The sequence below is a fragment of the Leptonychotes weddellii genome, chromosome 14, assembly GCF_054177405.1.
Source record: "Leptonychotes weddellii isolate Sample4059 chromosome 14, ASM5417740v2, whole genome shotgun sequence".
In the NCBI taxonomy this organism is placed as follows: domain Eukaryota; kingdom Metazoa; phylum Chordata; class Mammalia; order Carnivora; family Phocidae; genus Leptonychotes; species Leptonychotes weddellii.
This window is the reverse complement of record NC_138382.1, coordinates 2,178,271-2,205,821: the sequence shown is the minus strand read 5'-3', so window position 1 is coordinate 2,205,821 and position 27,551 is coordinate 2,178,271. Positions and strand designations below refer to the sequence as shown.

At 48.6% G+C, this 27,551-nt stretch overlaps 2 protein-coding genes and 1 long non-coding RNA gene across 8 annotated transcripts in view; 1 reads left to right on the top strand and 2 right to left on the bottom strand.

Annotated features, from left to right (window-relative positions):
* The window catches only part of SECISBP2 (SECIS binding protein 2), a 47,439-nt gene extending 28,522 nt beyond the window's left edge, over positions 1-18,917 (bottom strand). The window contains exons 1-10 of one of the 6 annotated variants that reach the window (XM_081802736.1): positions 18,778-18,917; positions 17,759-17,904; positions 13,080-13,329; positions 12,734-12,854; positions 11,340-11,569; positions 8,381-8,462; positions 6,486-6,688; positions 3,888-4,010; positions 2,583-2,672; positions 1,180-1,312 (exon numbers count right to left, since the gene is read on the bottom strand). In XM_081802736.1, coding sequence (XP_081658862.1) covers positions 1,180-1,312; positions 2,583-2,672; positions 3,888-4,010; positions 6,486-6,688; positions 8,381-8,462; positions 11,340-11,569; positions 12,734-12,854; positions 13,080-13,329; positions 17,759-17,904; positions 18,778-18,813 — 1,414 coding nt within the window. In that variant the 5' untranslated portion in view covers positions 18,814-18,917. Of the gene's footprint in view, positions 1-1,179; positions 1,313-2,582; positions 2,673-3,887; positions 4,011-6,485; positions 6,689-8,380; positions 8,463-11,339; positions 11,570-12,733; positions 12,855-13,079; positions 13,330-17,758; positions 17,905-18,777 lie in introns of those variants that run through there. The other 5 variants (XM_081802737.1, XM_081802738.1, XM_081802739.1 and 2 more) reach the window with 5 other exon arrangements.
* Positions 18,918-20,199: 1,282 nt separating this feature from the next.
* CKS2 (CDC28 protein kinase regulatory subunit 2) lies at positions 20,200-24,822 on the bottom strand. The gene is made up of 3 exons (XM_081802730.1): positions 24,694-24,822; positions 21,783-21,910; positions 20,200-20,533 (listed from the first exon to the last, which is right to left on the bottom strand). Exons 1-3 carry the CDS (start codon positions 24,750-24,752, stop codon positions 20,481-20,483), a joined length of 240 nt encoding a protein of 79 aa, XP_081658856.1. The 5' UTR covers positions 24,753-24,822; the 3' UTR covers positions 20,200-20,480.
* Positions 24,823-25,065: 243 nt separating this feature from the next.
* On the top strand, positions 25,066-27,320 carry LOC145716956 (uncharacterized). Its single transcript, XR_014139897.1, has 2 exons — positions 25,066-25,625; positions 26,490-27,320. It is a non-coding gene; the product is annotated as an uncharacterized LOC145716956 (long non-coding RNA).
* The last annotated feature ends 231 nt before the right edge of the window (positions 27,321-27,551 follow it).

Here is a 27,551-nt window from a genome sequence, read left to right as displayed (position 1 = left end):
TGAGTACCAGTCCACTGTACGGCTGGACCACACTCTGTTTACCCATTTGTGCTGATATACGTTTGGAGGCGTCTCCACTTTTAACTATTTGGAATAATGCTGCTATGAGCGCTGGCCTGCAAGTGTCTGGGTGCACTTGGAGTACGGAATTGCCGGGCACACGGCAACCCCCTACATAGCGTTCTGAGGAGCTGCCAGACTGCCTCCCACAGTGGTCTCACCCTCTCCCGTTTCCCAGTGGTCTCCACTTTCTCCAAATCCTTGCCAACACCTGTTATTTTCCCTGTTTCTGACGACAGCTACCATAGCACGTATGAAGAACTATCTCCCTGTGGTGCTGGCTCATATTCGTCTAGGGACTAATGATGTTGAGCATCTTTCCATGTGTTACTGGCCATGTGTGTATCTTCTTGTGGAGCAATGTCAAGTCCTTTGCCTATTTTTCAGTGGGTGTTTATTGTTGAGCTGTAGGAGGAGTTCGTAGATCTCTGGACATCAAATCCTTATCAGATATATGATTTGCAAACATTTTCTCGCCTTCCGTAAGTAAATTATCTTTTCATTTTCTTGATAATGTCCTCTGGTACACAAAAGTTCTTGTTTTTGATGAAATCCTATTTATTTTTGCTTTTGTGGCCTGTGCTTTTGGTGTCCTAGCTAAAAATTCACTGCCTAATCCTAAGTCATGAAATTTACCTTTGTTTTTTTTCTTTCTTTTTTTTGGAGAGAGAATCTCAAGCAGACTCCCCACTGAGCATGGAGCCCCACCTGAGATCACGACCTGAGCTGAAACCAAGAGTCGGACACTTAACCGACTGAGTCACCCAGGCGCCCCACCTTTGTTTTTTTCTAAGGGTTTTTTGGGCTTAGTGTTTATATTTAGGTCATTGTTCCACTTTAACCACTGCATACAGTGTGTGGCAGGAGCCCAGCTTTCCCTGGCACGTGGAAATCCAGCTGTCCCAGCACCATTTTTCAAAACCGCTCCTTGTTCTCTTAATGAACATATTTTGGTCAAAAATTCACCGGCCAGAGATATGTGGGTTTATTTATGGACTCCCAACCTATTCCATTATATCCCAGTACCATGCTGTTCTGATTAAAGATAAGACAGTCACAGAGCAGCCTATCTGGAAGAGACTCTCAGCCATTTCCCCAGAGACGAAGAGCCGCTCTTACCTGAGACCACCACAGGTCTGGAGGACGGCGTTGCACTCTGCGAGTGCTGCTTCTTCTCCAGGGCTGCCAGCATTCCTCCCAAATCCAACTGTACTGGAATCTGGCTCTTCTTTCCACTATTTTTAAAATTATTCTAAATAATTAAAAAATCAGAAGTTTTCTTAGGATAGCGTATTTTACAAGTGTGCTTTTTGTTTTACGACAAAAAGTCATATAAAAGATAAAATGAAATCTATTTATAGCGACCATTAAAAAAAAATCTTTAAAAAATTAAAGAAAAACCCAGATAATCCCACATTATCTTCCAATGTGACTGCCGTGGTTCTTTATCTCCTCCTTCTCTCCTAGCCCTGGGTTTCTCTCTGTCTGCATCTGCACTGTGAAGAAGAGCACACACCTGCAGGGAAGAAACCAGGACTTGTGCAGAGCCTTTGGTAACAGGAGTCCGTGCGTGAGGCTAACCGATCGGTGTTACTGTCTCCTCGGTACCACACTGCCTCCAACTGCCTGGAGGAGCCGATCGAATGCCATGGAATCATGGGGATACGACCAAGAATTTACACAAGTCCAAAATGCACGCAGCAGGTATGAAATTAGGCACGAAGCGTGCTCTACTTCAAAGAGCTGTTTTCTGGGGCCTGAGGCCGTGTGAAAAGCTGCCGAGGCAAGCTGCCGCACGCATGCGCTCAGCACATCCACCCTGCCCTCCGGCCCGGCCGAGGGTCCCGTCAACGGGCGAGCCCAGCGTGCCACGCAGCGGCTACAGAGACTCCATGCCAGGGACGGAAGAGGACCACGCTATACCATGGGAATTCCAGTGAATCTGCACAACGTTTAGAATTTTACTTCTCACAGATGTGAAAATAATGCCCCCACTTGAGAAGGCAAAATGGCAGTGAGGATGCTGGAGACCAGTGAAGAAATGGGACCAAGTGTGCAAGTTCTCCACCTGGATGACGAATCCACAGCGGGGCAGGGGGCTCAAGGAGAGTCCTCTCTTCACCTTGTACTGACCGCTTAGAGTTGAATCTGCGGTGGGGGGCGGGGGGGGGGGTCTCCTTATTTTGTTTTGTCAGACACTGCTGCCTCACAAAGAAACTCCTGTTTCCCGAATACACAGGCAACCTTTTAGCTTTGCGTCCAAGACCCCCAGCAGCCCGTGCTCCCCGCTTTCTGACGTAGCATGGTAGCTACCAGCGGTCTTCTCACGAAGGTGACAGACGCGTGCGCCTACAGCAACTGTACGCCGACACCCTGCATGTGATTCTCCAGTAAAGGAAGAAATCAAACCCAAACCACCTTTCTTGGTACATAAAGAAGTCTGGAAAAGAGTTTTTCTCGAGAGTTTAGTTGAGCAAGAAAAGTTAGGCCTAAAGCAACAACAGGGTCAATCTAAAAATTACCTGCGGCTGCTGCTGAGACTGAAAGTTCGGAGATGCTACTCTGTCTCTTCTTTCAGACGCAACTGCCAGATTGGGGAACTCCTCGGCATCCTAAGTAAACCACACACCCTTTAGCTCTTCGCAGATCACAAGAGTCAAGTGTGCCACGTGCAAGCTGTTCCTTGCCCGTGTTCTCTGTCTGTAACAGGCTCCCACAGAGTTTGAAGGGGATCTAAAACAGCCCCCAAACTGTTTTACTCTTAGAAACAAATTTAAAGACCACAGTTCTAATCCCACTGCCCTGGAGAGCAGGCGGGTGGGCCCCTGAGGACGCAGATGCCCCGGACCCCCGGGCACAAACGTGTTCAAGCACCCAGCCTTCAACTGTGTTTCCGTCAGAGTAATTGTCAGTCTAGACTCAGGTGATGGAAGTACCCTGTCCCGTGTGCTGCTCCCAGGCTAGAAAATAGAAATAAAATAGAAAATAGGGCAACAGGCCTCTAATGACGATGTTGAAGTCATTTAAAAACATCTTACGTGCTTTTCTTAGCATTTTAGGTGACTCAGAGAAGTTATGTGGGATATGGGAGCAGAACTCCACGAATTATTTGTTGGCCCAAACCATAATGTTCTGCCAGGATCGTAGGTCTTCACACATGCAACCCTAGTGTCCTCAGGGAGTATGCCAGGAGCCCTGGGAGCCCCCAGGTTTGTGGGAAACTCTCAGGTTTGGCCCTAAGCTGGATGGCACGCAGCAGAGCTGAGCACCCGGAGCCAGGCTGTTGAGTCTGGTATTGAGTCTGAACCCAGGGCAACTCCTTGCAGGACAGGGGCTATCTTGCGGTACCACAAGAAAACAGTTCACAGAGTGCTACTGCAAGTTTGTGCAATTCTCCTGGCCAGGGCCCATGATGGAGCTATGGGATTCTAATTTCTCTCTAGAGTGAAGTACATTACATTCACATTTCTGGATAGAAAAGGAGACCCTGCAAAAGCCAGCATGCCAAAGCAAGGAAAAACAGGTGACCAAGGTACTGAGGAGTAAGTATGAGCACTACAGTACGCACACCACTAGATCTCCACACAAGTACCCCTCTCGACTACTCACGCACACGCCCGCTCACCGGGTGCCCACTAGGACTCAGCCACTGCACTGGGCCGCCAAAGCAAAGAGTATGGGGGACGGCTATTCTCTTTAGCACTGGGCAAAGATTATCGAAGGGAATGTTGGAGATTTTCACTTAGGAAGCCCGTATGAATCTGTATTTCTATTAGGGCAGGCCCATTCATTGTATCATAAAAGGTGAGTAATAAATAGAAATGTACTTCAATCCTTGGTGGTTCCTGAACGGTCAAGACTTCATATTTTGATTTAGACTTTTCTTTCTTTTTCTTATGCTTTCTTGAGGCTTCATTCTGTTCAGGATCGCCACCTTGTGATGCTTTGGACTCGACAGAACAAAAAACACAGCAAAAATCATGGGTTTTTAAGGCATTCAATAGAATGTTTACTTCCATGAATCAGAGCAAACCTGAGATACCAAGTTGTTTAACCACATGGCAACTTTGTTCAGAGTTTGGCTCCTCATCTCTATTTTCCAAAGACCCAGCATTCAGTAGAGTACTTCTCAAGGAAAAGAAATCTGTTGAAAAAGCTGTCGTATCCAATTATTTTGAAACTGGTAGATTTGGACATACCTACTCCGAACCAGAGAATATTATTTTAACATCTCTAATACCAACTTGAAGTCTTTTCATAAACCCAGGTGTGTTGGGGGTGCCTGGGTGGCTCAGTTGGTTAAGCGTCTGCCTTCGGCTCAGGTCATGATCCCAGAGTCCTGAGATCGAGCCCTGCATCGGGCTCCCTGCTCAGAGGGAAGTCTGCTTCTCTCTCTGCCTGCCGCTCCCCCTGCTTATGTGCGCACATGCGCGCACTCCCTCCCTCTAATAAATAAAATCTTTAAAAATAAAGTAAAAAAAATAAATCCGAGTGAGCCATTTCTAACACCATGGCCCAGTGGTCCTTAAACCTGATCACACATCTGAAACCCCTGTGGAGCCCTCAAACCAGACAAATGTGTGGGCCCATCCCACACCTGCTGAATGTGACGCCACAGCTCCCACCCTCCCTCTCAAGTCAGGTGAAATGCACCTTGGCCTCAGGGCCTCTGCATATGCACCCACACTTGGATCCAGGCCAGGACTGTGCCCTCATTCCAGTTCAAGGGTAGTCCCACCTCCATGCAGCCTGTCCCTCTCCGTCTCCTCTGAAGCACCAATCACCACCAGTCTACACCATGGGGCTGGTCTATCAGAATGGAGGCGCTAAGAGAGCAGGGCCTTTGTTTTATCCCCAGCGGGGACTTACCCTCCAGTGGCTACTGGAAAGAATGTTTACCTCCTAACCTAAAGGACCTGTCCATAAGTGAAAAAGCAACTTTGAAGGATGAGATGTGTAGAATGGTCTCATTTTTAAAAGAAAAAAAAAAAAACTTAAAAAACCAACCTCTATTTGTTGACATTCTGAGGAGCCTGAGATAGATATATACCCAGTTGTTAATGCAGGCTTCCGAGAGGTGGGCAACAAAGGGAAGATGACCTCCTTCATGAGTAGGTCTTTGTGGTATTACATTTGCTATTTCGGTAATAAGAACTCACAACACAGGGTTTCAGAGGGAAAAACCATCGTGATCCTACCATCCCCATTACACAAGGAGATCATGTCCCCTGGGTTGTGAGACTACAGGCGATTTTCTTGTCTTTATCTTAGAACTTTTCTAAAATAAACTTTTCTTACACTTATAATTAAAAACCAATTTTAGGGGCGCCTCGGTGGCTCAGTTGGTTAAGTGTCTGCCTTCGGCTCAGGTCATGATCCCAGGGTCCTGGGACTGAGCCCTGTGTTGGGCTCCCAGCTCCCGCTGTCTCTCTCTCAAATAAATAAATAAATGGAATCTTAAAAAAAAAAGGTTCTAAGAAAATAAAAACGTTAATATTATCTCTGAGAATCTTAACCGTGCATGAGGAACTCTGGTTCAGACAGCGAGACAGCAGCCAAGGGGCGGCCCCAGCCCGAGGCCTGCCGTGTCGCCTGGGCCCTCATGCCCACAGCTGGTAGCGCCACGTGTACTCAGAGGGGGACTCGCCCGCAACTCCGGTGTCCTTCACACTGTTCATAAAGCCGTGAGGACAAGCATACAGGTCTGACCTCACCGTAACTGTCAGCACACCTTCCCTCCATCAACAGACCGTCAACACACAGCTTCCGTTTGTGGGGGGTGGTCTATGACACTCTGGGTAACAGGAAGTGTCCTCTTACTCAAAAAGGGCACCACTGCACTCAACAAACGTGGCCATATTTCCACCTAAAATAATGTATCAATACACAATGAAAATCAAGAACAAAATTTAGACCAATAAAAAAGGCTTGTGGAGAAATAAATCTAGGGACCGATGAAAATGACAACTTAAAATTATTTGAATTGAAAGGGAAAAATGGATTCTGAAATGCTATCTTAAGATAAGCTGCAACTAACCAAGAATCAGTAACATATACCAGATGACCACAAAAGGTGGAATTCAGTTGTCTTCCTGCCCTTACCTTAGTAGGTAAAAGCAATTTAAATTCAACAGATGAAAGACGAGGGGGAAAAAAGGCAGGACTTTATACACCAGAGCATGAACTTCTGCCAGCATCTCTTCTTTAAAGACTTCAAAATGGTTCACAGATGTTTTAAGACCATGGGTGTAAAATCTACATCATCCCTTACTCAAAAAGCTACCACTTGTGTTCCCTGACTGAGGTTCTATATAACCAACTCAAATTAGCGACTACAGTACAGAATGAAACACTTTGTTAGGATCCGAGATAAAAAGACTATTCAGTGGCACAGAAGATCAACATAATCCAAACGTGACACATACCTTTTTAGCAGAGTGGATGTGTTTCTCTTTGTAGGAAGGATCTGAAGATAAAACTTCAGGAGGTGACATACTAACGCTTTTAGAGTCTGCTGACGAAGCGACCGTCTCTAGGTTTATCATGGAAGTAACGTTTTTAGGGGCTGCTGACTGTTCTGTAGATAATGTCTGCCGAACAACATAACCCATTGGTGTCCAAGATAACTCTGCTCAAAGATAACCAAAGTTGTTGAACAATCTCAACAGTAATATAAAAATACTTAGAAATTCTAAACATGTATTACATGAGGTCATTACTCAGAGCATAATTAAATTTAGACTGGTGCTCAAAACATTCTCTTGGAAACTAGAGCATTTGCTAAGCTTTCTTCTTGGAACACGCATGCAGAATTAACGTGTAGGCTGCATGATTTTCCTAGCAACTGGTTTTTTAACTTGGGGGTGCAGGTGGGTAGACGAATTATAGTTTTAGTTAAAAAATAATAATCCACAATTAAATCCAAGTGGCAAACACACAAAAATTAATAGGGCAAAGATCAAATTTTGGCCCTAACACATCTTGTTATGTACCATCAACACCGTAAGTCAAAAATCATGGACCTCAGCTACCACAGCAAGTGGTAATTTCTTTCTTCTTAGATCTCAGGCCTAACTACAGTGACGTTACTCCTTAGGCGCCCACAAGAAGAGGAGCCGGGCTGACCGCAGGCAGCATCCCCCCCCAGGCCAGACAGGCTGCTTCTGTACCAGACCGACACACCACTCAAGTCGCCTCGTAAGTGAAGATTTTTACTGAACCACACATTTACCACACGTGAGAATGCAAAAGAAAACACACTTGTGAATACAACTGGAATACTTTTGTAAAAATGTCTTGTTAGGACAAGCTACTCCGAAAAATTAGAGGCAGAATTACTGAACTCTCTCTGAAGATGTCACTTCTGGGACAGTCAGGCCAGATCTCTAATAATGGTCTGAAGCTCCCAAGACCCTTTGAGGGGTCCGAAGCATCAAAACCATTCTCCTGATGGAAGGAGCGGGCGCTGAGCCTCCCTGCGCTCTGTCCTGAGTGTCCAGCGAGGTTTTCAGGAGGCTGCATGACACGGGACAGTGAAACCACCACGCTACTGAGCCGGTCGGTAAAGAGTTGCAAAGATGTAAAACAAGGCTGCTCTCCGCACTACAATCTAACTTTGGGAAGTTATTTTTCATAAAAATATGCTATGTTGGGGCACCTGGGTGGCTCAGTCAGTTGAGCGTGTGACTCATGACTTCAGCTCAGGTCACGGTCTCAGGGTCTGGGGATCGAGCCCCATGTCGGGCTCCACGCTCAGCAGGGAGTCTGCTTGAGATTCTCTCTCCCTCTGCCTTTCTTTCCCTCTCTCTCAAATAAACAAATCTTAAAAAAAATACATGCTATGTTAACAGGTAGTGGGTTTATCATTGTTACTTGTATGAGAATTACAAAGTAATTTTTAGAATTTCTCAGTTTTAACTTTAGATATTACAAGTACTGATCGCTATCATGCAAATAAATAGAAGCTCTGGGGCTTTTTAAAGGGTGTTAAGGGGTCCTGATACCTAAAACTTTGAGAACCACTGGTGTAGGCTATATTTAAGGAAGCAATCATTTCTGAGTTCATAAGATTTCTCCCTTAACTGGACAAACTGGACACATTTCATTTAGAATTCTTTGCTCTTACTTTACACTCCCTGCACACTGATGGGGGATCTTGTGTACTTACTCCCAGCTTCTCTCACAGTGAGATCAGTTTGTTCACAACCCATCAGCTGTCTTAAAGAAGGCTTTAAAACAAAAACATTTCCGTTGCACTGAACTAAAAGTGAACTTGGAAAACAGGGCACTGGTAACTTAAAGCTGTGGCAGCTCCTCTTACCTCTGGTACAGGAGGCAGGATCAGCCGCAGCGCTGCCGGTCATGGTCTCCGCTGCGTCCGTGCTTCTCACCACCCCTTCACCCTAAAAAGCAAACCAGCATCTTCTTACTATTTCAAATTGAAAGTAATCACTTAAATTTTAAATATAGCTTCCCTTGCCATTCGTAAAATCTCCAAAATATATGCTAATTAAAAATTCCAGGGGTGCCTGGGTGACTCAGTCCATTGAGCATCCGGACTCTTCGTTTTGGCTCAGGTCATGATCTCAGGGTCGTGAGATTGAGCCCCGCGTTGGGCTCCGCACTGGGGGTGGAACCTGCTTAGGATTCTCTATCTCCTTTTCCTTCTGCCCCTCCCGCCACACCCCCTTCCCTCCAGCTCTCTCTACAATAAAAAAAAAGTAAAAACATACGTAATACCAAATTTCACTCCTTACAGGAGAAACCACCCACAGTGTCAGCTGAGCCTGCAGTACCCCCTGGCAGAAACACCTGTGTGCTGTTTCTACACGGCCCCACTAAGAGGATCACAGCAGGCGTACCACGTAACCTGTGAAAGATCAGTACGTGACAGACAAGTTCTGCATAACACATGTGTGCCCCTGCCACCCGAGGCAGCAGGGCCCCTGCGGTGGGGGGCGGGGGGGGCACTGTTCACCATGCCCACGCACCAAACTTCCAAAACATCCATCAGGAAAGTCCACAGGGCCAACAAACATTCACGGAACGTGAGGCAGCAAATGACACAGGGGCGGGTGAGGACACAGGGTGACCTCAGGGTGACCAGGGCATTCACTGCAAAAGGAAACTGATCCATTCAAATCTGAATGGACTTAGATTCTAAAGCTCATATCCTTCAAAACTTTTCCCACTTTGCCACTTCATTAAACCTGAGCCCAGTAACAAAAAATAAAATTATTGAAACACAGCCCGCTCTTTTAATAAAACTTACATGCTCACCATGGCTTACCTGTCCAAGAACAGTTACATAAATTACACATATCCATAAAAATTCAATACAACAGATTTTCAAAAATTACTCAATGACATGGAAAAATGCCGAAAGTTTTAAAAACTCAAACACAAAGCCATACATAACTTCAAACTGAGGGGAATCCCCTCAATCCCCACAACGTACCATTAAAAAAAGATTTAAGTGCTTAGGGCGCCTGGGTGGCTCAGTTGGTTAAGCGACTGCCTTTGGCTCAGGTCATGCTCCTGGAGTCCCAGGATCGAGTCCCGCATCGGGCTCCCTGCTCAGCGGGGCGTCTGCTTCTCCCTCTGACCCTCCCCCCTCTCATGTGCTCTCTCTCATTCTCTCTCTCAAATAAATACATAAAATCTTTAAAAAAAAAAAAAAAAAAGATTTAAGTGCTTAACATGGTTTTCTCTTGTACAACTTCAGGCAATTACAGGTGACCCTTGAGCGACAAGGGGGTTGGGGTGCTGACCCCCAAAGAGCCAAAACTCCACATGGAACTTCTGAACCCCCAAAAACAACTCCTAACAGCCTACTATTGACCCGAACCCTGACTGATCACATAAACAGTTAACATGCATATTACATGTAATATGTGTTATATACCATATCCTATCAGTACAGTAAGCTAAAAAAAGAAAACGTCATTAAGAGAATCACAAGGAAGAGAAAATACGTTTACAGTACTATCCTGTGTTTATCAAAAACATCCACGTCTAATGCAGTTCAAACCTGTGTTGTTCAAGGTCAACTGTTTATTTTCTTTTAAATATTTCTCATGTTTAAAGATACTACTACGATAATAGAGAAAAAAGTTTCTTCTAGAAGGAAAAATTAAAAGTCCGCAAGTAACTCAAGAGTGTGAACACATCCTCAGGCAAGGAGTCTGTACCCCTCCTCACAGCGCCACGTGCCTCACTTCGTGTCCAGACGCACGTGTGTGACCGGGAACACGACAGAACGGGTCGGTCACACCCCGCCACAGCTCCCTGGCGGCCTGTCCTACTTCCATAGAGCGCTCACAGGCTTGGGTTATGCACTGACCACCAGGGAGGCAGACGTGGAGCCCCTCGATGGCTCAGTTTACTCCACACACCCAGCCAGGACCAAAGGGTCCCACGGCTGCCAAACCAGATTCTTCTATGCCAGCTGGCCAGCCTGCCTTCCTCGTCACAGTTAAGCCACAAGGAAGCGCCGTGGCACACAGCGTCAGGGTCACCGCGTGCGGAACGGGCTACCTTGTGCACACTACCAATCACCCTGCCCACCTCTGGTCGGCAATGTCCAGGCACCCAAGTGCATCCAAGTCCCCACTCCATTCAAGAGGTACGTGGAGGGGGGAGCTGTCTCCTTCCCTGTCTCCTCCTTCTCCTTGCCCTCCCACCCTCTCTCGGCAGAAATCAGTGAGAAGCCACCTTAGGGACTACTAACCTCATGTCGTTTTTTCCTGGAACCCGGATGGACTAAAACTCCAAGACCAAATGTGGAACACAGCATATTTTAAAATCATTAAGTGGCAAACAAAACACACAGTGATTACTTCTGCTGAGGTTATGATCTCATCAATGAGAGAGATACGGATAAAAAGCCTGGAAAAATCAGAGGCTACCCTATGCAGTTTGACCTATTACTGCTGGATTAAAACAATCTGTTTGTGCTTGTAAACGTGTTGTCGGAATGCAATGCTGGGAGTGAGGTGATCACCAGGGGCTGTCTACACAGCGGGACCGGGACCCGTGCCGGAATCCGACCTCCGTCCCCTGTAGCTAGAAAGCACCAGAATCAGGTGATTCTTTTAAACGAACAGCTGTACTGGGGGCCACGCCAGGCTGGGAGGAGTCCAAGCAGAAGGTCCTCACAAGGAAGCCAGGCCCTCACAGGAAGATGCAGTGCACTGTGAGGCACCTGCAAAGGTGTGCAGGGAGAAAGAAGGAAGGTAGAGAAGAGGAGGAGGGAAACAGAGAAGAGGCCCCGCACTCACCTCCGTTGTCACCACGGCGGGTTTCACCACCTCTCGGAGAAGAGACAGGTCAGCGGAGGTGGAGCGCAGAGGCCCCCACTTGGACTGCTTCTCTGTCTCTGAGATCTCACTGTGTTCCGGACCCTGCAGTTCAGGAAAGTCCAACCTGGTAAATTCAAACTCAGGTTTGGAGGCAGATCCACTTTTTTCAACGATTCCGGATTTCCTGTCTGTTCGCTTCGGATAACCATCTGTATTTACAGAATCAAAAGGGGTGAAAAGGTAGGTATTGTGTGAAGACCCGTATTCACACCTCAACCGCAGGGCGGGAAGCCTATCGCTGCTGACACACTAACCCGGGACTGTCCGAACGCCCTCCCGTTTGCTAGTGTTGCCAACCTGTGTAATGTGGGAAACAGAAATGACCACAAGCACCAGCTGCTCTGGGTGGGCCACCAGGAAGAAAAAAGCAAAGCCTGCTGCAAATCTGAGGCATAATTCTAAAGCTGATGAACTAGTTACTGCCACCTGACCTAATTATTCTTAATACGCATTGTAGAGTTCTGCAAATTTACAGAGATGCCAACAAATTTCTTTTCAGGGATAAATCTTCCACACTTGAGAGGAACTTTGGAAGAAAGCCAAGTAGAAGTAAACTTGGACTCTCTTCTGCATCCCTTCGTTCAAATACAAATGAATCCTGATGTGGGCTGCAAGGCCATGAAGCCAATCATTACGGTTAACTGTTCAACTTGCCCTGCAAACTTCCATGCGCCAAATGGTTTCTGAGTGAAGTCAACACAAAGAGAAAAACTTACATAACAAGTAATGTAAGTCATCCACGTCAACTGGTCATTCCCAGTAAATACACGATTACAAAGGTTTTAGCTCTTTTTATAAATAAGCCATCAAACTGCACTAGTCCGTAATTTACACCACACAGAATCACTAGCTTTCAGCCATAGCCCGGAACAGTGGTTTCCAAGGCCAGAGCAGACATGTCCCCCGACTAACTACACTGCCCCAGGTTTGCTATTGCTCATGATGGGATTCAAACCGCAGACAAACTCTCCACCTATTAAAAAGTGTCCCAACAGAACACCAGAGAGGCTATTTCAGGAATGAACATGGTCAAATACTGTACAGAGGATGCGGCTGGGATTCACTTAAGGACATGTTTTGAGGCCTGTGCGGGTTCCCTACTTGCCATGTGACTTTGGGTCGTTTCCTACACAAACTAGAGCACACCAGAGAGCCCCCCTCCCGCCCGCAACAGGTCCCTCCCCGGGCGGAGAGGCCTCCAGAATCCCCTCAGAGTCCAATGGCCTCCGCAGAAACAGGTGTACAAAGAACAGTAACCTTTCTGGGGCGGGCCGGAAAGGACAATATAACATCAGATAGTCTGTCATTTTCACCTGGTTTCAAGTTTGCGTCAGCGTGAATGGACACAGGATGTGAACCTCTACCTGATTTTATATCAGATGACAGAGATCCATCAGCCTTCTTGCTGTCAAACTTCTGCTCATATGTTTTTTTCTGCAGGAAAAATTAAAAATTCACATGAATTAAAGAAAACTAGCACCATTTAAAAAAAGGCTTAAAATCGCAAAACCATAAGGATTCACAACCACCATTTCAAAAAAGAATAATCAATTCTTAAATACACAAAAAAGATAAAAAATACTTAAATACCACGTGAGAACCTACCAGCTCTTTCCATTTTAAACGCTACAGTAACCACCACCACGGCGGCATGCTAACCTTAAACAAAGCTTTTGAGTCTTGTGGGACAGGGCACATCTGCTCGCCTCGCGGCTTCACGGTCTGAAAACCTCGGTACGCACTGGGGCGGCCGCAAGCATACTGGGAGCCGGGCACTGGGCAGCCGCTCTGTGAGCACTCCACGGGGTAAGGAGAGTAACGGCACGGATGAAGAGCAAGCTCAGAAGATAAATACTGAGGTAGGAAAGGTGAAGCTCCGAAGGCCACATCTTCAGTACAGAGCTTCTGCCTAAATAAGACGGGTATGTTTTAGTTGCGGATTTCATACCACAAACCAAGGAGCTATTCTATAATAAGCACGTTTAAACTCTTTATTATTTTGAGGTCATTCGTTCTGGCACTGAGATATCTCCAATAGTGGAATAAAAACTCCTAGCATTTCTTTCTTGCCTGGTGCCCGCCCACGGCAGGACGGCATCACAATGTGCAGCAGCAAAGCCCAGGGACGCCTCAGCAGCTCTGCGCTCCCACACTGTCAGACGTTTGCAAAAGCCTCCCACAGCCACCCGGGGCCTAAAGGGCCACCCAGACCATTCTCTCTGCGGAGGGGGCTTTCACAGAGCCGCCACCGGCCCATCTGACCTCCAGCGCGACCACCACATCCTGTGCTTTTCGGCCTCGCAGGGCCACGGCTGCGAAGGGGACACTGCGCCCATGGTGGCCTGGGAGCTGCAACCCACCGGCGAGACAGGTGCCATCTGGGGACACCCTCATGCCCGTTTGCTCAAGCTGCTAAGGCTAAACCAAAATATAATTGAACACTGATTTTGTGAGCAAATTTGGTATTCAGCCAGAGGCTTCAATCCTCTAGCAATGAAAGACGACACAATGGCGAAATGGCCGAGCAGATGAGCTAAGACACAAAACACACCCTTCTCATTTCCACAAGTGAGCACCAGCAGATGTTTCTGTGACTTCCCAGAGCTGAAAATCTTCTTGTAGAAAATCAACGGAATCCCAAAGGGTGCTGGTCCATTGAAAGGCAGAACATGAGAGCTCACGAGGAGCCACCCTGCACGATCTTCTCACGGCTGGGTGGCCGGCAGGTACGGGCACAGGAAGCACTCTTAAATACACAGTATTTCTGCTCTGGGGCAGGGAAGGGCCTGCACTGCAGGACAAAGGCGTCACCACCCACACCTGAACTGAAACACACTTGCCAGAATGCCCTGCATCCACATACATGCACTACCTAACTGGACAGCCTGCTATTGGTGTCTCTGAGCCCACGATATTTTACAGTAAGTTCACACCAAGGAAGATCATTCACTAACTCTAGTAATGAGCTATTCCAAATGAAAACCCAAGAAAAACCCTTTTTACTGTACTTTTTTAGTACACCTGGCCTAGTGCTATTCTTTGCAGAGAAGAAAATGATTTAAAGCATCATCCTGTTCCCAAATGCGAATCCCTGTTTTATTTTATTTGGAAGCTCAGAAAATCTAAGCGGGGGCGGGGGGGGATCTGTTCTTCACAAGGGCAGTGGGCAAAGAGGGGCTGATAGCAAAACATAGCAAAAGAGATGGTATCCCAAGTCCAAAAACCAGATAAATGAACAGACCAATGAAATTTAGGTAAAGAAGGAAAGGGAGGCAGGGTCCAGCGGTTGTGAAGGCTGCCGTCATCCAGCAACCCTACACCCGTGAACCCAGAGCCCTCGGTTTGGGTCCTGGCTCAATTCAAAAATCTAGTTCTCCACTTTGGACAAGTCCTCACTGGTCTTTCTTACTCTGGGAAGTTGGTTTTTTGCTTTCCATTCAAGGCCAATACAATTATATGCGGAGCACAACACCCAGTAAAATCTCATGGCAACAACCCACAGCATCCGTTGGGGCTTCAAGCAGCTTGTCTGTAAAATTCCAGTTGCCACAAACTACGCAGACAACCCCCAGCCCAGAACACACGCCCGTACGCCCACCTTCTCACCCACCCCTCCCTGTATATTAGCAGCACTTCTCCTGCAGCTAGGCCGCCCCGCCTTCCCCCGTACCCACAACACCCACTGACCTCTGTGTCCACTTCCCCCCGCCCCATCCCTACCAACCATCCCGAGTCTCCAGGACATCCTTCCTGCAAGCCCAGTCGCCTCCTCGTCACAGCATCTGCGGGTCTGGCCCTTCTGTCAGATCACCTGAAAAGTTCCACCAGCCTGGACTTGCAACCCGGTCCCACCTTCCAAAGGCTCGTCCGTGGAGGGCCCTCCTCGGCACTTTCCTTTTCTCTCCAGTCAGACTCAGAGTCCAAACCTCTCCTCATTCTGCTCAGACTTCACATACGTACTCGCAGTCGGGCACCTTCGCCAGCTCCGGGCCTCGCTCTCCAACCCACAGGTGGTTCCCACACAACAGCTCACTCTTCCCTAACCGGCACTGGAGTCCAAGCTGAGCTGCTGGTCCCCAAACGGCCCCTCTTCCCACCCCCCACTCTGCACGTACTCAGCCAGAAACCACCACAGCCTCTCTCCTGCCACCACCCACAGGGACCACCCGGGAGCCTTTCTCCTGGCGGCAGGGCTCCATGTATACCTTCCCGAGTTTCAGTGCCTGGAACCCAGTCTGAGGCTTCATGCCCCTCTCCCTTCAAGCTGAATGAGAATCCAGGAGTGAGCGTCCCGACACCGTGCAGGACACGACCAGCAGCACCCTACCTCCTACCCAGCACACCTGGTCTTTGCAGCTGTACCGTGCGGGCTCCCCCAAGCACTTCGCCTGGTCCTTCGTCCTTGACAGTCGCCCCAGTAGTCTTGCACCAGTCCCTGCCGTCAGGCCAGGACGTGTCAGGCTCCAGCAGCTCCTCCAGCCACCAAACAGACCGGAGCCAGGACTATTCCGTCCAGGACTACTAGGTCTCACAGCTGAGACTTCCACTCAGAAGCGCCCACAGCTGACAGCAGAGTACAACACGCTGAAATGCTCAGCAAACAGTCGTCGCCAGCGGTGCAAGCAGCTTTGGGGAGTCCGGCTGAGTGCAGGTCAGAAGAAAGGACGGTCACGCTGCTTCAGGCGCCGCCTACCTGAATGACTTTGAACACACGTTTCCAGCCCCAGTTTCTCAGGTGTAAAAATAACATGACACCTCCTGCCAACCTCATGGATTGAGACAGGCAGCGGGACAGGCAGGAAAGACAACATAAGCTCCTTACTCTGTTTTTTCATCGCAGAGATCTCCATTTACAGGAAACCTGGCTCAAGCAGACTTCTTAGCCTCGATCAGAATGGACCAGGTAATGGGTTCTCAAATATGTAAAGTACCCCGTTTTGTCCCCTTCAAAGGCTCCTTCCTGTCCCTCTTAACCCTGCCCCTCTGCTTTCACGCCTCTTTTGTCCTTAACTGTTTTCTCGTCAGGCAGGAATATTGTCACCCAATCTTTTCCTTGGTTATAAATAATTATTTTTTAAATCAAAGCTAAAAAAGGGTAAGAGGTTAAGAAACCTAATTTTTAAATTCAGCAGTGCACATCCTTAAGCTTCTGATTCTTCTCGATTCATGCTACTTCCAGAACATTACTTTAGCTGTAAGAATGTTTTCCACCTTTATTTTGGGTAACTGGAATCCCACCCAGCAGATGGCTTCGAATCCTTGTCACTGAGTGAAATATATTTTAACTTTACTTTGTGAACCACCCAAGGTAGGGAACAACCCAAATGAGACCCATGCCAACCTTCCTTTAACAAAGGATGAAATCTCAGTGGAAAACTTCAGTATTCCTAGCAAAGCACATACAAGCAGTACTTCAACTTTGTCAAAAAATACAACCTATATACACCAAACAACTCGATGGTTTTATTATTCATTTCAAATTTCATTCTTGTGAATACGAATCTAGAATTTATATGAAGTATGCAATCAACACTACACAGGCATGAGAAAGAAACAAGTATGACCCACATTAAAGGAACACAAAGACAAGGATTCTTACATAAGCATAAAGGTGATGCATACCTTTAAAAAGTCTACCAAGTACTCTACACAATTACATGAAAGGTTTAACGCACATTTTCCTAAATTCAACTATTAACGCAAACCACTGTATAAGTACCTAAAGAATGAAACTTGAGAAGGAAAACTGAAAAACCAACATAAGCCTTCTTTCAACTCAAACTTAGAAGAATTTTATAACCGAAGCTTCTAGAATCCACCTCCACAGGACATTTCTAAAGAAAAATAGTGGAAAGCAAAACTCAGCAATTTCCAAAGAGCTATCCGACAAAAGAGCAGCCATGGTTGCAAGCCTCACTCCTTCTCCTTCCCCAAGCAAGATTTTACAATGTTACACCCTAAAACCACAGAGCATGCTGATTTCTCTGGGCTTGTCTTTGCCCCGTTTCCTCTCTACACCCCCAGCCATCTCATCTCCCGTTAGACATGTGTTTCAGATCCCATGCACAAATAAACCCTGAAACTGCATTTCTTACTAGTGAATGCAATGCAACCTCCACACCTTCTTTGCCCAAAATAACTGCGTGAGTATGGAGAGTTGAGGTTTCCGTTTTTGGCGTAGGACACGGTTAAGTCGTGCCACTACCTCAGGCCGTTCTTGGCTGAGGAGCATCCCATCCTCTGGTCGTACTGAGAACACTATGTTAGGTGCAGCGTACTTGAAAGTGCAATCCCCATTCAGTCCCCAGGGAAGGCAAGACACTGAGAACGATACATACTCAGGCACAGGGAGCTCCTGAACACACGGATAGTAGGCGGCTGCACAGCTAGGGAACACACGTGCTTCCGAAGACTCTGACCATGCCACACCGAGCCCAGCAAATTTGGGGACAAATGGTTTGACATCTGCTGACAACTTGAAGCCCTGAGGAAAAAAGTGGGGGGAGGAGGGTGACTACATACATTTGGAGGTAAAGCAAATGTGAACAAAAAACCCAAGGAAAGTCGCTGGGTTCTAGCAGTCCCAGAAATGCCAGTCCCAGGAGTGTCTGTTGTTCAAATACTGCAACCTCAGAAAAACAAGAATCTGTTTGCTAACAACCTCTCCCCCAGGGGTTTTTCACTAAAAGAAGTGGTCTACTAAATATTAAAGGAGGTGGGGGGGAGCAAGCAATGAAAGCGGAAATAAAATCCAATCCAGGTGACAGAGTCAGGACAACTTACAACGTTCCCTCAGCCTTAACCTGCAGTACAGGTGTGTCACCTTCCCCGCTGTAGCTACGGATAACCGAGAACCGAAAGCTGCCGTGGGCAAAGCCAGCCGCGGAATGGCTGACTCAAACGCACTGCGGAAGTTTACCTCCATCAAATTTCTCAAAAAAGAAGGGTTACGTAAACCCCTTGCTTGTCGCTCAGCGAACCACTAAGAGTTGTTTTGCTGAAAAGCAAAAGCGAGCCCTGCTAGGAGGACATTCTGCCGTCACAGAGCCTTGGGGTTTGAACGTAAACTCTGCTCTTCTGGTCTTCAGAGCCGCACTGGGAGACGGACTCTGACACTTTCGGAAACCACTCGAAGGCCGACTGGCGCGGCCGCCAGGGCTCCATCTAGCGGTGCTGCCGAGCAGGCCGAGCGGAGGCCAGCGCTTCAGCCAACGTTTGCCGGAGCTCCTAGACGCGAGCGCGGCGAGCCGGCGCGGGGGCGCATTCCCGGCGCCTGCGGCCTCCCCCGGCTAACCGCGGCCGCCCCGGCGCCCCGCGCTGTCCCCCGCCCGCCCCCACTCCGGGGCGCCGTCCTCACCTCGCCCACGGGCTCCCGAGGCCCCTCCGACGCCATGGCGCGCGGCTCGGAGGAGGCCCGGCCCGGGAGGCCAGCAGCCGCCCCGTCGGCTGGCGGTCCAGACGCGCGGCGCTCCTGCTCCCCGCTTTTCCGTCTTCGGAGCGGACGCCAGGAAGTGCGTCACAGAAACGCGCCTCGGCCCGCCCCGCGTCCCCCTACTTCCGGCCGGAAGGGCGCGCGCCGGCGGCCATGCCCCGCCTACCGGCGGCGGCCTTCCCCTCGGAAGAGGCGGCGCTCAGCCCCGGGATGCGGTGTGGCCGGTAGCACCCGAAGCGGAGCACATGGACCCCAGGCCCAGGAGGCCAGGAGGCCTTGGTGCAGTCAACCGCCAGGGGCTGGAGCACTGGGCAGTAAACACGAAAGAGAATTCCCAGACTGCCCAGTCCCTTCCAGCTGCTGTAAAGAGCGGTGCGGCTGGGCGGGGGCCGGACAGGGTGGGTCCGCGGGAGCACGGGGCCCGGGAGCTAGGTTAGGTATGCGGGCTGGGCATGTCAGCGTTGCCCCCGCAGGGAGGCCTGGTTCGTTCACTACTAGGTACCACTCAAAGCGGCAAATGCAGGCAGCGCCCAGTCCCCCCCGCCCCCCCAGGTGTTCTCGCGTGGGACCCGCGGGTGGGTTAAACATGCCTAAACACGCCCGACAGGCCTGGCGTGCGGCGGTTACCTTGTCGGGGGCTGCCGCGGGGTCACGGCTCCCTTTATTTAGCAATCCCTGAGCCTCCCTGGCGTGCTAGTCGGGGACTTGTAGGGGATGGGTCCCTGGGGGCAGAAGTAAGTTCTGGGCTGCTGTTCAGCACCACCTGGAGCGTTTCCGGTCCTGTTTCTGTATAAAGACACCCCTTTCTCAGGAGAGGAGCATACAGAGGACCACCAGACTCCGGTGTTTACGGGCAGCTCACTTCAAAGTTTTCCCCAGCACAGCAGATAAGATTGTCTATGTTTGCATTAATTCAGGAATATTTCTTTAGCAGCTAAAAAGACAAATTACAGGCAGACACAAACTATGTATGGAATGGTGTTTTACATTTTAAAATGCTGTGCTATTTTATAGGAAACATTACCCCTACTTGGCACATGGAGTAAAACAGAAACAGGGATAATGGTTTCCCTCAAGGCCATTAGATGTGGTGGTCCTTAGACACAACTGCACAAGTCTCCAGGAACTAAACCAGCAATAGAGTTATGAACTGTCTCCATTAAACTGTTTCTTCATAAGTGAATTAAGTCGTACCCTCCCCAAACCAAGCTATTCTAAACCATTTAATCCTATTTCTTTAAAGTAAATTTATTTTCTCCAGACCAAAATTGTAGAACTGAAATCATCTAACAACCTCGATAGACACAAGTCAACCTTAAGAAAATAAACCCCCAAAAACTTCAATAATAAATGCAACATACAAACTTTATTTAACAAAAGTAACAGGTAAAGTCAAACAGGCACTTATATTAAGAGAAAAACCGACTAGAAGAAATTTTATCTTAAACACCTTATAGTAACCTATTTGCAGTTGCATTTGACTGAGCTCTGTTGCTGTGAAGAATACAGCTCATGCACAGGTACGGATCAACAGTCTGTACATTCTTCAAGTATTCACTGAATACTACCTTATATACACATATACATTAAATGTGAAAAAGATTTAATTGACGATCCCCAGATAGACTTCATTTTTGTTGCTCTTTTGGAAGAGGTCGTCTAAAGAGAAGAATATGTGGTTCTGTGGAAACAAAATATTTTATATAATTTTAATACAATATGGTTAACTTACATTCATTCAACCAAAATTCCAAATTCTCAATTAAACCAAAATAAATCTATGATCAACTGTCATTTATAGAAATATCTGAAATAAATTCTGCTTCAAAAGTCACTGTCAACTATAAACAGAACAAAACCGCCTGATGATGACATTCCCCACAGTGTGCCAGTGTTTTATTTAGTTTCACCTACCCTGGAAAAAGAGATGCTAAGTAGAGAAGCCACTTCGGGGAGAATGGTTTCTACCTTTAGAATCTCAATTCCAATGAAAAGGAAAGACACCTAACACCAAATTCAAAAACCACCAGCCCGTAAAAAGTGCAGATCCCGGGGGCCCATTCCCAAAGATTGTTTCATTAGGTGGGAGCCCAGGATTCTAGAGTTAAGTTCCTCATGTGCTCTGGTATTAGCTGGAGAAAGAGCTTTTGAACCCCAATACAATTAAATGCCCCCAATCCCAAGAAAGTTTTAAGTCAGTTTCCTTTGCTATTGCTGCTTTTCTTTAACAAGAGCAGAAAACAAGCTCTAGTTCCACCTAATTCGGTTTCTATAGCATGCCCTCAAATTTTGCTCAAAGCATTATAAATTGTTTAAGTTTGATTTATTTACTGATAACGCAAAAGCAGAATTTAACCCCACGAGTTTAGTTTACCATTTCGTATCTGGGAAACTCCGGTAAAATCCACACAATAATACAACCACTCATAACAACATAACACAACAAGGTTCACTCACTAGGTTACCTTATTTCACCTTAATGTGGTAGATCCCAATTATCTTTTAATAGAATACTAAAGGAAAAGACAAATCGCTTCAAATTGCATTAACTTCTACGCTAAGAACTTAAGGACACTTAAGATGTTTTAAAATGAGTTCTCAGTTTTCAGAGACAGGACATCAGAGTTACACTTACAGCAAAATATTTTATTAATAATGACACGTTTTAAAATAAAATGGAATTGACTTTTTTAACTCCTTACCTTTCTGCAGGTAGAATAATGCATTACTTTCACTCATGTGGTATTATTTACTACAAAACTGGAATTCTTCCTAGGGAAGAAAGGAATCAGCCATCCAAGAATAGTCAAACTTACCAGGGTTACTTTGGGAATACCACTGAATGTCAATATTACTTAACAATTTTCAACAACCACAACCACTACTACTTTTTTATTTCAGTTGATGCTTTCCTAAACGGAAACACCTACCTGGCTCATGAATCATGTAATGAACCCAGCCTAGACTCTGTTGGACACCAAGTCTCCTCCACTCCTCTTCAGACATCAGATGGGTTTTCGGGACTTGTTTGGAAAGTTCTCTGGGTAACATGACATGCCTGTTAAGAGATATAGCCGAGTATTAACAAATATACCTTTCCTACAATTATGATCACTTTATAAATGCATTTTTAGGATACTTAATACATGAGTTCAAAATAATCAAAGATCTTTAAAGCAACTCTTGTTACATTACTGTTGGCATCAATCTTGAGGGCTGTCTACTACCTTTAATTCTGATTTTTGATGGCCTAATGTTCAAAACAGGAAGAATATACAGTCCAAAAGCAGAAAGCATTTTGTTTAGGATTTGCCTTTTCTTCTCTAAGAGACTGCTTGCTGTTTCAATGTTCTTCAGGAATAGAATCCCCAAACCCAAGTCGGGCTCATGGTTATCCAAAACATCCCAGCCTCCCATACAGCTATCTCTGGTGACTTAAATCCTGGTCAATAAGATATAAGCAAAGAATATGCAACTTATGGAAACGGTCTTCAAAAGGAAAGAACATGCCCAACTCTTTTCCTTGTTCTTCCCTAATGGGTTATGAAGCAGACTAATATGCTCAGGGAGCCAGAGAAGCCATCTAAGACCACAGAAGCGTAAATTGAGGATGGTTCCTGATTGTAAAACTGACATCTCAGACCCATGTAGACTTTTACCTAATAGGAAAAAATAATTTGTTACAGTTAATTTGTGGTTTCCCATTACTAAACATTATAGATCTGTAGTAGATGAGTCCTTGCATACTCTACAAGTTGCTTTGTTCAAATAAAAAGCAAAAAACAAACCCAAGTCCCACGTATATATGTGTACCTGGCGACCTAGCACAAAGACGTTCAGTTTTCCAGTAAGTTACTGACTTCTATCCATAAATAACTATCTTCTATTCTTTGGATATGACCTATATCCAAAATTGTATTAAGTTTTTTTTTAAGAAGACATGCAATACTCCTTCAATGTCAAAACATCAATAACGTGTACAATTGTAGCTTTGTAAAAATTCTTAAAGACAAGTCTGCACCCCTCTTAACAGCAGTAAAAAGCTCTTTATAAATCACAATTCCCAGACCCATTTTTACCATTTCCAGTAGCAGTAAAGTTATACAGTCATCGACAACCACTAAGCACATTTTTTGACCAGTATAAAACATCTATCTACCTGAGAGTCAGTTGGCTATGGATATGAGGAAGGTGCAATCTGGTTAGTCACACTTTCTGGCACAAAAGAAAACTGAACCCATAACCCATATAAGCACTAAACAGTCACCAACTTAAACTCTATAGTGTGTGGCTGGGGAATTAAATACCCATCTCGAATTACTTACACAAAAAAAGTGAACCTTAGAACAACTGTATCATGTTGCTAGATCTGCCATGAGGCCACCAAATGAAATTATGCTTACTATTTTTACTAATTCCAGTGAACTACAGTTGACCCTTGAACAACACGGGGTTTGGGGCGCTGACACCCTGCGCGGACGAAAACCCACATATAACATGATTCCCCCAAAACTCACTCAGAGCCAACTTTTGACCCAAAGCCTTACTGATGACATAAACAGCCAATTAACATGCATTTCGTATGGTATCTTGAAATGCTGCTCTAACGTCTACATTTAAGGCTCTGCAAATAATCTCACGTCTACCTTCTACGTCAATTACCCATCAGCCCCAAAGAGCACCGGAACGCTAGCTAGCTGTTTGGACTCACATTCTGTACAACCCTACGAACGCACCCATGTGTCACTCGGAAGGCACAGCCCCTCCCTGCCCGCTAATCATGGAAACAGGCTCACCTTCATCGAGGTTTGACCACAAAGGAGAAGTTTTCGACAGCTCCAAACTCACGTAACTCCACCTCTACTTAACGTCAGGGAGACCGTTTCCTAACTACAGGTCAGGAAAGTATTTCCCAATCCAACGTTTGTTTCTCCGACGGGCTTGCTGGGGGGGCGGGGAGGGGCCGCGGGTGGGAGGGGAGGCCAATGAAGCCGGGAGCTCCTCAGGTAACACGAGGTACCTTCCAGAGGGCGGACGGCTCATTGTGGAGAGAACCCTGAAAAAGCTGATCTCCGGCTTTTTTTTTAGGAGCTTAAATCCGCACAGCCCTCTAATAACTTGATCCGGGTAGCATTCAACAGGCCTAAACCTGCTTGTATTTACAAAAGGACCCACGCATCAGTAAAACACAAGCACAAATCGAACGTGCAAGTGCACACTTCAGGAAGAGGCTGCCCGAATCGCAGCTCAAGTCCGGCTCGCACAAGCACTAGGCCGGAACCCGCACCTCCGCGGGGCCGCGACGCGGGAGCGCGGGGTTACCGCCCCGACTCCGGCTACTCGCCCGCCAAGCCCCGCGGCGCGCACGCCCCCACCGCCCCGACGCACCGCCACACAAAAGCCAAGCCACCGGCGGCTGCGCCCTGGCGTCCCCGACCGCGCCCGGAGCCCCTGCCCGGAGCCCCGCCCGGCCCCCGGGACGCGTCGGGAGGTGCCAGAGGCCCCGCCCCGGGCGGCCCGTCTCCCCGCTGGGCCCCACCGCAAGTGCCCGCGAGGCCCAGAGCCGCCCGGCCGCGCACCGAGGCCGGGGGAGCCCCTGCCGGGCTGCGGCGGCGAGGGATGGGAGCGGACCCCGCACCCCCCGCCCCGCTCGCCGCCGCGAACAAAGGGCAGGGAATAGCGGGCCGCCCGCCTCGGCCCCGGGCCCCGCGCTGCCGCCCCGGCCGCCCCCAGACCCGACCTCGACCTCGGGCCCTGACGCGAACCCCGGCAGACGCGCTGCGACCCCGGCCCCGGTTCCGGTTCCGCGGCTGAGGCAGCCCCGCCGGCGGCCCCGCTCACCGGTACTCGTAGTGCTCGTCGAAGTACTTGTCCGAGTAGTAGATCTGCTTGTGGGCCATCCTGCGGGCGGGCGGGAGCGACGGGGCGCAAAGAGCGGGCGCAGCGGGCCACACGTCCGGGTCCGGCCAAAGCAACTGATTCGACTGCGACCAACCGCCCACAGGCCCAACGATCCCGGTTTGAATCCGACAGCCCACCGCTGATTGGACGGAGGCGCCAGCCAATTGCCTCCCGCGTAAACCTCCGGTAGGCGGGACCGGCTCACAGCCTATCGTCACCGACCCTCCTCGGCGTAGGCTCTCATGATCAGCCAATCAGAGACCTGTTGCGAGGTCGCCCGAGGGAAGGAGTGGATGATTGGCAAGACGCGGCGACGGGAACCTCCCTGGCGGAAAGGGGCGTGGCCACGGGAGGGCGGAGCACGGACGTTAAGGCCCTCAGAGCGCGTGCGCAGGGGTTTAGAACTTTCCAGGTCGGCCGGGCCGTTGGGGTGGGCGGGCCGGCGGGAGGGGTGAGGTATCGCGAGTTTTAGCGAGGTGCGGGCGGGGCTGCATGCCGTGCGACCACCCCCGCGCAGGCGCAATCTCGACATTCCGGCAAGGGCGTCGAGAGGGCGGGAGGTGAAGTATCCTGGGCGTGGGGAGGGAGGGGACCCGGCTTCCCACCCGCCGCGGGCCTGGCTTCCGGGGTCCGGGGGCTACGGCGCTCGCGGCCGGTGGGGGTGCGTGGAAAGGCCCTGGGCGGCGCGGTCCGGAGCCCACGTCGAGCAGACTGAGGTGGCCGGAAGAAGAAGCACACCGGCCCGCGAGCCGGCTGCCATCCGGTGACCGTCAGAAGCGCCCCCGCGGGGTTTCCCCGCGCGCCGCAGCCGTCGCGTGCCACGTGCAGGAACTGGGTTCCTTTAGGGCAGATGGAGGTCGCCGCTGGGACAGGTGCATCGTTGGGCGCCCCGTCCCGGCAGGGCTTCTGGTCCCGACCTCGCAGCTACACGCCGCCGCCCACCTGCCCGGCCCCGCACCTGCCTCGCCCCGCAGCTGCGGGCTCAGTACGTACCAGGCCCGGCACCTGCCTCGCCCCGCACCTGCCTCGCCGCGCACCTGCGGGCTCGGTACGTGCCAGGCCCGGCACCTGACTAGCCCCGCACCTGCTTGGCGGCCTGAGTAATTGGGCGGCATTTCCCTGCCTTGACCGTTCCGGGGGGTGGAGAGAGGGACCACTGACTTTCTGGCAGAGCCTGGGAAAGAACAGCTTCCTAGGAGATTTATTTTTACAGAGACGCATTGAGGAAGATTTCAAGTGGAAAAGTAGAATAATGTCACCTTCCAGGTGCCAGTCACTGAGCTTCAGCGGTTAACGTTTTGGCCATCTCGTTTCCTCCCCCTTTCCTTTTTTCTCAGCACATCTTTAAAGAGATCCCAAATATAGTGTCCTTTTGCTTTGAAAGGGTACTTTTGAATATATCGCTGTATTTATGGTGTATGTCTCCAGAAAAACTTCAGAAATATTTAACAGCATGCCATTAGTACACTTATAATCCCTCATGAGCCTCTGCGCACTGGTTTAGATTCGGATTTCCTATCCCACAGATGCCTTTTGATGGTTGGTAAATCCACATCCAAGCCTGGGCCTACGCATCCAATTTGGTTATTGTCTCTTTTATTCTTTTAAACGATCCCCTCCCCCCTGACACACCACCCTTCAAAATAGGGATTTCTCCAAGAAACCAGGCCTTTGGTGTCTGCAGAACATTCTGCAGTCTGCATTTCGGTAATGCTTCCTTGTAATCTGGTATTTAGATCTAGGTTAAAACAACAGCAACAACTATTTGCCCAAATCCAGTTAGCAAGTGATTGGAAGACTCAGACTTGAGCCACAACAGTCCGACTCCAGAATTAGACGTCTTCACCACTACCTTGCGCCGTCACTGACTACAACAGAGGGACCTGCGTTTGTGAAGGCACAAGGAACCTGGCATATGCTAGGGATACACAGTGGATTGGAAAGGAAAGTTGCGGGAAATGAACCCAGGAGGATCGGTGTCATGGACCAAAAAACAGACCCCGGAGATGTCCAGGTCCTGATCCCTGGAATCTGGGGATATGTTACCTTACTTGGCAAAATGGACTCAGCAGATGTGACAAAGTAAAGGATCTGAGATGGGGAGATGATCCTGGATTATAGGGTGGGTCCAGCGTCATCATGAGGGTCCTCACAAGAGGGAGGCAAGAGGGTCAAAGAAGGAGCTGTAACAAGCAGAAGTCCGAGTGGCGTGAACACAGGTGGCCCCTTGATCCTGGGAAGGGAATGGGTGCGTTCTCCCCCAAAGCCCCCAGAAGGGACACAGCTCTATAGCACAGCACCTTTAGCCGGGTAAAACCTATTTCAGACTTCTGAGCCCTGGAATGGTCAGATAATAAATCTGTGCTGTCTTAAGGCACTAGGTTTGTTGTCATTTGTAAAAAGAGCAGTAGGAAACTAAGGGTGAATTGGGCCAGACTGGGAAGGGATTCTCAGACTCCTTGCTGGTAAGTTTGGTCATTTTGATGAATGTGGGATGGCAGATGTCCTCAGCAAGATCAGAAGAGAGGTGATCATCCTCCCGGAGGGTCCCTGTTAGGAAGACACGGCACTTGATAGGATGAGGGGGACCGCTCTGCCCTGCTAGCAACCCACTGAGAGGCCACTGGCACAAGGAGCCCCACTTGGTCCATACTCAGTCACGGAGCCCAGCATTGTGCTAGGAATGCCTTACTCCTGGGGACAGCAGTGATTCTAATATTGCCTGTTGGAGGAGGCACTTTACAGTTTGGCAGAAACATTTCTTCATTGTCCCTCCTGGGCTTCCACATCAATCCTGT